The following is a 10,728-nucleotide window of genomic DNA, read 5'->3' as shown; positions in this document are numbered from 1 at the left end:
GGGGGGGGGGGGGGGGGGGGGGGGGGGGGGGGGGGGGGGGGAGGACCTGGAGGGCGGCATGTCCACAGTTGAGACAAAAACCATAAGCCAGCTTGAAATACTTCCCACAAGATAAAAACAAAAATTTTTAAAAATTTAACACAGGTTAAAAAAAGAACAAAATTATAAAATTTTACTGTGGAAGAAAAGATTTAAACACAAGGGGAAGCACCAATGTTTCTGCATAAAGATTTAGGAGTAAAATTGTTAGTTCTTCCCACAGTTTATTAAAGATAGGTTTAATTCAGATGAATTTTTGCTTTCTATGACATTTGAAGAAGGAAGACTAACACTTTAATTAATATCCAGATTAATTAAGCAAACTGCAAAAGAATCAGAAAATGTTTGATTGCCATCAGCTTCTCATGCACAATGTGACTGCTCCTTTCATAGACAGTTGAGGGCGTGTGAATTGGAAACTAATTTCACAGCATCCCTCAAATGCCTCAGATGTCATCAATAAACCCATACTCTGACCCAATAATGACACCTGTCTGATTATTTCCTTAAAAGAATGTCCTAAATGTGAAAAAGACTCGGGTGTAAGAATGCTCACTGCAACGTTCCTGTAGGAAGATACTGGAAACAAATTCATGTTAACAGGAGGGCAGTGAACAGAATTGGTGTCCACCAGCATGACCTTTAACGATTGTCAAAAATGATGTTTTTAAAGCATGTGTTCTTGGCCCAGAGCAGGCCCCCGATACGGATTTGCTGGGCAAATGAACATTAAATAGAACGAGAAAGTACTTCTGGTGGGAGGCTAACTGACCAAAATGTGAAGCAAATCCACAGAGAAAAGAGAAGGTGAAAACATAAAAGAGCCAATGAGAATGTTCATTATGGATGATTACCTTGGGCAATAGGATTAAGGTGATTTTCCTTTTCTACCTTATAATATTCTGTAGTTTCCGCACAGTTAGAGCACGGGGTCTGCAATCAAAAGGCCTCTCCCTCTGTGTCACCTTGGTAAGTCCCCGGACCTTTCTCAGCTTCTACCCCTCAATTCTAAACTGGGACCAACGGTCCAGGTCTCACAGAGCCCTTGTGAGGATTAAATAAGATCACCAAGGCTTCTCACCCCACACGTGGGATGTCGTAAAAACCCACGGAGTAGTAGTACGTCGCACACATTGCTACACTTGGAATTAGCCGGTTCTGTATAAAATGCACACCCTAATGGGAGTGTGAGCCTCCCTCACCCAGCATACCTTTGCTTCTTCTAACATTTCCTGTGTTTCTTCTTGAGAATGACTAATGAAAACATCACCAATTTGATAAGGTATCATTAAGCAATCATCATCTGCAAGCATGATGTCCTCACAAGCATCTTCCAAATTCTGGAGTTGTTTCTAGAAACACAAAACAAACGGCAAAGAAAAGCACACTCAAAACTCCCTGTTAGGGGCAAGAAGCCAATTTTTTAAATTATTTTTATTAACCTAAGGTACTGTTTGCCCCAGGGGTATAGGTCTATGAATCATCAGGCTTACGCATCTAGCCGCACTCACCACAGCACATACCCTCCCCGAAGTCCATCACCCAGTCACCCTCTCCCTACTCCCCAAGCCCCCAGCAACCCTCAGTTTGTTCTGTGAGAATAAGACTCTCTTATGGTTTGTCTCCCTCCCGATCCCACCTTGTTTCATTTTTTTCCAAGAAGCCAATTTAATCTGGGGACACTACTTCTGAAAGACCCTTTTGCAAGTACCATCACACTAGCGTTAAGACTTTTTTACATTTCTAGATGGCGTTTCCTAAGGAAGCGCTCAAGAGCTAACTCATTGTCCTCAAGCTACTTCCAGACTGCTACGAGCACCTGTGGGGGACAGCAGGCCACTCAAAATGTCCTTCTCCCCTAACGGTTGCCACTTGGTGCATTCTGCCTTCCTCGGGTAGAACAGAAACAGAGCAAACCGCCATTTCTCAGCCTTGTCAGATGAGAGGCTGAAAGCAGCTACGAACATAAATCCCACCCACCAACCGCACTTGAACTGGACCTCAGCTCAGGGAGTCACACGAGGCGAGGCTGGGCACACAGGCCTGACGTGCGGGGCGGCCCCTGCTGGAGGTGGCAGCAGACTCTGAGATCCCTAGAAATGGCAGCAGGTCCATCGCCAGCCCCTTTCTTGGAGATGCGGTTCTGGGGCCTGCTCCCGGAGCCCCAGCCCAGGCCCACCCCCTCAACAAGCTCTAAGTTCTCACACAGCCCTTCAACAAGGTCTTCTTTCTTTAACTAACTGGATTGGATAACATCATCTGCAACAAAGAGCCCAGACAAACACAATCACATACTACTGAATTCAGTTTTAAAAAGCTCTAGTATGGGCCAAATGGGTGGCCCAGTCCATTAAGCCACTGACTCTTGATTTCAGCTCAGGTCGTGATCCTGGGTTTGTGGGATCGAAACCCACATCGGGCTCCATGCTGGGCATAGAGCCTGCTTAGGATTCTCGCTCTCCCGCTCCCTCTGCCCCCCAACATCCCATTTCCATGCTCTCTCTGTCAAAAAATGCTATAGTATAAAGACCTTTCCTTTTTCTTAAATTAAGATGCACTTCTTTAGTACCTTTTTAACTTCTATTTCCTCCTTCAGCTCTGTAATTCTACTCGTGTTCCGTGCAAATTTGTTTATCTTTTGTTGATCTTCAAAAGTAACGTTGACATCTTCTGCAGCCTGAAAAAACATTTTAATTTTTTAGCAGAATTAATTTTACTGGAGAAGTTATAGGTAAGCTTTTTCTCTGAAATAACTCAATAAACTATTTGCCCTTATAGAGTCAAGAATCACAACAGGCACAGAAAATCACAAACAGAGGCTTTGTAAGTTTTTGCCCCACAAGCTCAAGATTTGTTCATACATCTGCCACCTCTTCTGATAGTCTATGGAATAATGCCTAAGCTACAAAAACATTTCAAATATAAACAATTAAGTCTTGAACCCTGTCAGCCAACTTTAGCCTAGAGCAGAAATTTCTTGAGTTAGAACATTCTTTCATCAAGATAACCCAGGGAGCAAAAATGACGTGGTAGTGATTTCTGGTAAAGGTTTCATACCAGTTTCTGCTTAGAGTTAAAACCTGCATGAGCTTATTGAAGCCATCAGAAATCCGACAGTTTCTAATGTTTAACACAAATGATATACTGGCTAGAGGGTTGTTAACGCATTTCAGGGGCTATATTCCATACATGATAAAAATTATATTTCTTTAATGTAGAACTTGTTACATGTCTTCATAGAAGAATAAGGACAGTATACCTAAGAATATATATAGTATACACAATATACAATAAAAGGATTAAAATCAAATGTTTAAAAATTTTAGTGCTTAAATGTGTAAATTAGAGTACTTAGATGACATACGGTATCTATAAAATCATAAAATAAAATTTATTGAGCTCTTATTATATATCAAGAACTTTCTAAGCACTTATCATCACTGTTACTCCTCCAATAAATCTTAGTAAGTAGGAACATTAGGAAGTAGCACCATTTTACAGATGGAGAAAGTACAGCACAGAGACGGTAAAGAATTTCCCCAAAGTCACACAGCTAGTAAGTGGTGGAATTCAATGTCCACCCAGGTAGCCTGACACAGGAGCCCAGACAGGTCCACTAGCTCTTAGACACTGAAGGTGAGAATGCGTGTGAGCACGCAATCACACATATTTGTAAGTGTCAGCAGGAAATCCTTGGCTTTCATCAGTCTCAAAGGGGGACTGTATACTTTAAAAAAAAAAAAAAATTAAATACCAGATTCTCCTTAGAGTTTCCCCTCGTTTCTAAAATAAGAACAAGAACACTTGATTATAATGTAAAGGAGAAAAGAGAAGCTTCAACAATGACTATTTTTGCTCTTTGCAATGTTTTACAACAACCACACCTCACCTCTTCACCTGGTCACCCATGACCAGTCCCGTAAGAGGTGTACACTTCCGTTTCTCCGGAGGTTGAAAGGAAACCTGTTGTGTCAAGCAAGACTAGCGCTCGGACAGAACACCCAGCCAGACACCCAGCTCTCAGCCCTCCCCTGACCGGGCTCTCAACACACAACAAACACTTAGACATGCATCAGGCTCAGCATCGGAGGCCCAGAGGACATCCTGAAAAAAATCCTTCACATCACGATACATATAGTTTTCAATGTTCAACCTTGTGCGTGATCTTTGTGAATCTGGAAGTCGGGAAACGCTGCACTGCACCAGAGAAACCAAAGGCAAGTCCATATTCAGATATCCTGGCATTCCGGTGATTTTGCCTATGTAAGAACTAGCAATTTCTGAAGCAAACAGGGAATGGAGAACTCTAAAGAGTTCCTGCTTGCCTGCAGAGTTTAAATACTGAGGCTCTGAAAACCTAAATATAGACTTATAGAAGCATTTGTCATCCTGAGGCAGAACGGGGTAACTCCCGTGAAAGCAAGTACCAGGAGGCCGGCCCGACACACAACGGAGGCTAATATATTCTTCCTGAATTTGAATTAAATCCTGCTTGATCAGACTAACATACACACGTTTCTGAAAAGGTATGGAGGAATGTGGCCACCTGTTCCTAACTTTCCAAAGCAGGCGTTTCCTGTCCTAGCCTCACTGCACAGCAGCCCCAGCATGTACTTGGGACCCGGAGCCTTTTTCCTTAACGGTGGTTTTCTCGCTGGGGATTACGGGCTACCGTCGGCGTGTGAAGTCCGTGGCTAACTGCGTGCCACCCAGGGCGGCTCTGTTTAGAGCAGAAAGTGAGAAGTCAGCATCTTCCATGACTAACGCCAGTGGCTTGTTTTCCGCTCACTGTTCTGGAACACTCCTACACGGCGTGAAGCTTCATTTTGGCGGGGAGGGGCTAGTTCTTTTTGTTTTGTTTTTTTCCCCCAAAGATTTTATTTATTTATTTGACAGACAGAGATCACAAGTAGGCAGAGAAGCAGGCAGAGGGGGAGGAGGAAGCAGGTTCCCCGCCAAGCAGAGAACCCAAGGCAGGGCTCGATCCCAGGAGCCTGGGATCATGCCCTGAGCCAAAGGCAGAGGCTTAACCCACTGGGCCACCCAGGCGCCCCGGGGCTAGTTCTTAACTGCAGATGCGCAGACACTAAGAAGTCCCTTTACCCCCTGAACATGTGTGCAGCCTGGCATGTCTTGTGTGTATGTTACTCTGGCACAGTCTTCACAGTTTTTCTCAGATCCTCAAGGGGATCTACACCCCAAAGGTTAGGGACTCCTGTGTTAAGAGAAGCCAGATGTACTCACGGCTGCTCACAAAGTCACGAGAACTCAAAGAGGAAGGAGGGTTTTGTGTGTGTGTGTGTGTTTTTCTTTCTTGACACAGCACAGAGTGGTTGAAACAGTACTGGATTCACATCCAAGCAAGCAGGAACTTGGACAAATTATTCAATTTTTTGTAGCCAACTCAGGCTTATTACTTGTAAAATGGGGGCGATAGTTCATCCCACATTGCAGGGGAGATGAAATGAGCACTTGAGGATGGAGTCACCTTTCAGTCAACGAGCGCTGGCTGCTTTCTTTCCTGAGCAATGTTTACCAAAAAGTCATTACAGACGAAGAGCAAAGATCTACGAGAAAATTCTGCTAGGCCAGGGAGAAATATAACTGCTCAAGATTCAAAGTGGAAATTAAAATTCCCTGGACCCCGACTGTACCCTTTTCTTCAGACTCAGCATCTTACGGGATTCTAAGAGGAAAGCGAACCACACTCAGTCTTGCCCCACTGGGTCTTGGCTATTACCAGCAGAATGCGGACTGACAGCGGAGTCCATCAGTGAATTAAAAGCCTAGAAGGAAATTCAGGCCACTTTCAGTCTGCCTTTATTTTTGTTTTTTGAAGATGTCTGCCAAGTCTCCATGGTATGAAATTCCGCTTTGTATTTTTATTCACTTTTCATGCCCACAGTGCAGTCATTCATTTAACAACTACTTGGTAAACGCCCCCCATATTCCAGAGAGCTGCTGCCACAGGCCAACCTTCACGAAGGCCTGGCAGCGTACATTCTAGAGAAGGCGGCGGGCAGAAGACAAGGTGAAAAAGATGATACACGTGATGAGGAACGCGAAGTAGTACAAGGGCCGCAAGTGCTGGCAGATAAGGCGTGAAGGCGGCTTCCTAGATGGGGGGTCAGCGACGGCCTCTCCGGGGAGGGACCTTCCGGGGAGGGACCTTTGTACTCAGGATCAGGGACTGAATCAGACACAGTCCTCTGCTGGCCAGCAACCAATCCTTGGAAAGCAAACCTTTGGCGAGGAGAAGACTGAACATTCTCACCAGAAAAGCCATGACCCACTGGGGCGTAAACGTGTTACAAACGCGAAATATCCAAATTACAAACGGTTTTTATTAAACTCACAAGGCTATCCCCATAATTCAGGCTCACTCACTGACATGCCTGCTTGCTCCCCAGGCAGGCAGAGGGCCGGCGTGTACGTGCAGTTAACCCATCAGAAATTGTGCACAGCACTGGAAAACACCTGCAGGAGGCTGGCGCCTCTCTCATGGCAATGTCTTACTAAGATAAGGAAGAAAATTCTCAGGCTCTGGCTGCCACCCACCCCTCAATATGTTCATTTACTATCTTGGCTCAACCTCCCCGGATTCTCTGCCGGTCTGGCCACCCTTTCTTTAAACACCCGGGGTCTCCGTGGGTGATCCTCCCCCTCTCAAATGCCTCCTCCCTTTCCACGTTCCCTTCCCCTCCTTAGGTCACCATATAGATCACACCTTCTCGTGAAAGCACTCTCTGGTCACCAAACAGACCTTACTCCAGCCCTCACGTCAAGAGTCCTTTTTTCATAGTTCTTAGCAGAGCTGGAAATTCTAGTTTTCTGTGTGACTATCGAGTAATGCTTGCCTCTTCCCCAGAACTTTGAGTTCCCCAGTGCTATGAGGATAAGGGGTAGAAGCATTATTATTGCTCACCAGGGCTCATCACCTAAATCTGAAATTGTGCCACGGTACCTGCTCAAGAAGTTTGCCTAGTGAATGAAAATACGTTGGTAATGAAAAGTTTTGCCAAGTCCAAGGTTCAAATCGTGTCTCTACCATTTCTTCAACCTTTCCTTCATCTCTCTGCACTTCTGTTTGTATACCTGTCAAATGGGGGTTGGGGAGCCAACTAGTCCCATCTACTGAATGAAACACTCACAAAGGGCCCAATTTAAATACAAAAGAGAGGTGGGGTGAATCTCACCAAGTTTCCTACTCATCTGAATCCCCTTAACCCTGAGCCCTACCCCAGGACTCAATAGGAATTTGTAGATGACAGACCAATAATAGCTTGAGCAAATCACCCCGGTTTGCCTGGGGCCAGGAACCCTACAACAGAAGTAGGGGGCTCAAACTATGCAAAGTGCTGAGTAGGAGAGCCACGGAACTGGAAGCTGAAAGCAAGCAAGTCCCTCTGGGCAGGGGGCTCTTTGTCAGACCTGCTGCAAGTTAAAAACACAGGCTCTAGAGTCAGAAAGGATGTGCTCCCTTTAAACCTCACTTTGCCTGTGTACTTCAGTCGTCTCATCTGTAAAGTAAGGATGCAAGCAGTTTCGGGGGGTAAGACTAAAACAGGCACACAACTCTGGTAGACCCGTGCCTACCCCGCACCCAGGGAAAAGAAAAGCCTCGGTTACTCCCAGATGCTGTTAGTCCCTTGCCCCAACCCCATTTTGCTTTTCTTCTCTCCAGGTATTTTTAAGCACTTGTGTGCACACCCGCTGAGTTACAAGCTGTCCGCAGGAGTTCGACCTGCTTGGTAGGATAAAAGGTGGGCTTTGGGAAAAACAAAATTAAAACCTGAGTTTGAACTCCAGCTCTGCTATTAGCTGAGTCATTTTGAGGCCACCAACCGCTCTGTTAAGTTTCTCCATCTGTAAGGTGGGAGGAAACCGCGTCTCTGCGAAGTCGCTGGGAGCCTCAGAGGGGACAAGCAGGCGGCTTCTCGGCCCCGACCCGTCGTCTACCCTCAGTAGAGAGTTTCCGTCTGGAAGCAGAGGGACATCGAGTGTGGATGTGGGCGGCTCGGCGCTGGACACCAGGGCTCCGGGGCCAAATAACCTGGGGGTGCTGTGCTCCTCACAGCTGTGTGACCTTGGGCAGGTGACTCCACCTCTCTGGGCCTCCGCTTCCTCATCTGCAAAGCCCGGAGCCAGCAGCACCCCCGCCTGTCGACTGGCGAGGCGAAATGACAAGCCAGGTAAAATGCAGCCCGGGGGACCTTCGGCTTCGCCCACCGCCACGACAGGGCCTGGGCCGCGGGGTCCTCAGGCTCTCCACGGCCGTCTTCAGCACCGCGAGAGGCGACCCAGAGGTCCCCGACGGTCCCGGCCCGCACGCCCCGCCTCGGCGGGCCGGGGGCCTGAGAAGACGTCCAGGGAGCGGGGCGCGGGGAGGCCTCGCCGCGGGGCCGCCCTGAGGGCCGGCGGCCTCGGCCCCCGGCCCCACGCCGGGCTGCAGAGCCGCACAGCCCAGGCAGCCCGCGCCCGGCCCCCGACTGCCGACCCCCGTCCGCTAGCCGAGCATCCCGCTCCCGGAGCGCCCCACTCACCGCCTTCTTCATGGTGGCCGCCATCTTGGGACTGGACCACGGCGCGCGGCGGGGAGGGCCGCGAGGGCGCGCGAGGGCCCCGGGCCGTCCGTCCGTCGCTCCCTGCGGGCCCAGACCGCCCCCCGCGTGCGACCCTGTCTCCATAACCCCCCCTACTGCACCTTCGACCCGTGACTCTTACCGGTCGGGACTCACGGAGGAAATGTGTCCTGGAAGGACTTGGTACATGCCAATTAAAGGCACAGGCAACGCCCTGTGGGCCGACGGAAAGTGGGGGGTGTGGCGAACCGCCCCAGGGTCCCGCGGCGGACGGCAGGGGGCGCCCCGCGCGGGGAGGCGGGGGCCCGAGTGCACGGAAGGGAAGTTCCCTTATCAGTTCGGCGAACTTTGTGAGAAATCGGCATAAAAACAAATGCCTTGGCTCTAGGATGTGAGATGTATGTGCCCTGTTAATTCTCGGATAATATAAAGGAGGACGTACTCCTGTTCATTTATTCACCAATGTTATCTGAGTAATTCACCCTATACCCCGACACTTGTGCCTCCCCAATTTTTTCCTTTTCCTCTGTGTGTGTGTGTGTGTGTGTGTGTGTGTGTCTGTCTGTCTGTCTGTCTGTCTATCTGGATTCCTTTACACTCTTAACAAGTATTGAAGACTTCAAAGATCTTCTGTTTGCATAAGTTATATTCATCGACATTTCTCATTTTAAAGAAATTAAAACAGAATTTTAAAAAATATTAATTCACTTAATAAATAAACCCATTCCATGTTAATATAAGTAACATCTTAAATTATCTGAAATCTTGGGGCACCTGGGTGGCTCAGTGGGTTAAATTATATGAAATCTTTGGAAACTGGCATGGGCTTCTGAACACAAGGAAGAGGAAGAAGGATGTAAGTGCTGGGCCAGCATCCAACAGCGGGGGTTTTTGGTACAAGGGGCTCTGGGTGGTGGGGCTGTTCACAGAGACAGTCTCATAGCCTGGGAGAGTGTCGATTGATCTGGACAGATGCACAGACAGTGGGCTGACTCCCGGCCACCGTGGTTCGGGCTCTTCTCCTGACTCTGCATCTCACCCTCTCTGTCCTCTCCCCGAACCCTCTCCAGCCCTGGTGTCCTTTGCGCTGATCTATTTCCCGGCAGGAGAACCAGTTCTATAAGTACAAATGGAGCCTTTCATGACTTCCATTAAGCATCCTCTCCTTTCCTTAAATTTGAGCATTCCCAACCTCGCTTCTGGTTTTTTCCCTACCTGTCTGGACCAATAAAAGAAAGAAGCTTGTGGTACCAATGGAAACCATTGGAGACTGCAGGTCAGGAAGGAAAATCAGCAGTCACCCCTTGAGAATACGATCTCCGCTCAGGGTGACTGAACACATCCCCTAACACCAAGCTGAAAACTGGCCATCCATTGGCTGGATCCGTGATATGGTGTTTTGGGCTTTTTTGTCTGTTTGGGGTTTTTTGGACCCACACTGTATTTTTCTTTAATTGAACGAACATATGAAAATTAGGAGATTGTACTCAACAATATCGGATTTTTCCTTCTGCTTAAGTTTGTAAAATCAACGTCCTGGTGTCCGTGATTCTACGTACATTCCTGAATGACAGCTGTTGCTGGCGATGATTAGGGAAGAACTATCGAGTTCACGGGCCCTCTCCGGGGCCCCTACAGACCCCCACCTGCCTCATCCTTGTGCTTACCTGTCAGGCTCTCTGGGTATATGCACTTGTCTCCGGCCAGGCTTCTGTTCTAGCAGATCTAAATGGGTTTTTTGTGTGTACATGTGCTTGTTAGAACTCTGTACCATGCTAGATGCCTTTGCAAAAAGAAAGAGGAATCAGGCAAGTGGCAAGTGCTTCCCATCCAGAAGCTTACAGTTGGCACACTCACATATCACCACAGATTACATTCCCTCCCTGGAGCTGCAGCCCTAGAACCAGGGCTGAGGGGTTCTAGGGAGCAAGAGCTCGTGTCTGGCTGGAGTAGCCAGTGAAGATGCTGGAACTGGTGGCAGGCTGAATGGATCGGGAAGGGCAGCTGCTGGGATGCCTGGGTAGTACAGTTGCTTAAGTGTCCAACTCTCGGTTCTGACTCAGGTCCTAATCTCAAGGATGTGAGACTGAGCCCTGTGTTGGGCTCT

General features: G+C 48.0%; 1 protein-coding gene across 3 annotated transcripts in view; it reads right to left on the bottom strand.

Moving 5' to 3' along the window:
* The window catches only part of PFDN4 (prefoldin subunit 4), an 11,537-nt gene extending 2,780 nt beyond the window's left edge, over nucleotides 1-8,757 (bottom strand). For 2 of the 3 annotated variants that reach the window (XM_059407269.1, XM_059407270.1), the window contains exons 1-3: nucleotides 8,583-8,757; nucleotides 2,609-2,716; nucleotides 1,251-1,391 (exon numbers count right to left, since the gene is read on the bottom strand). In XM_059407269.1, coding sequence (XP_059263252.1) covers nucleotides 1,251-1,391; nucleotides 2,609-2,716; nucleotides 8,583-8,726 — 393 coding nt within the window. In that variant the 5' untranslated portion in view covers nucleotides 8,727-8,757. Of the gene's footprint in view, nucleotides 1-1,250; nucleotides 1,392-2,608; nucleotides 2,717-7,884; nucleotides 8,451-8,582 lie in introns of those variants that run through there. The other variant, XM_059407271.1, reaches the window with a different exon arrangement.
* Between the last annotated feature and the right edge of the window lie 1,971 nt (nucleotides 8,758-10,728).

This window comes from Mustela nigripes, chromosome 7 (genome assembly GCF_022355385.1).
Source record: "Mustela nigripes isolate SB6536 chromosome 7, MUSNIG.SB6536, whole genome shotgun sequence".
In the NCBI taxonomy this organism is placed as follows: domain Eukaryota; kingdom Metazoa; phylum Chordata; class Mammalia; order Carnivora; family Mustelidae; genus Mustela; species Mustela nigripes.
The sequence above is the reverse complement of the archived record's forward strand: the minus strand, read 5'-3'. Positions and strand labels throughout refer to the sequence as shown.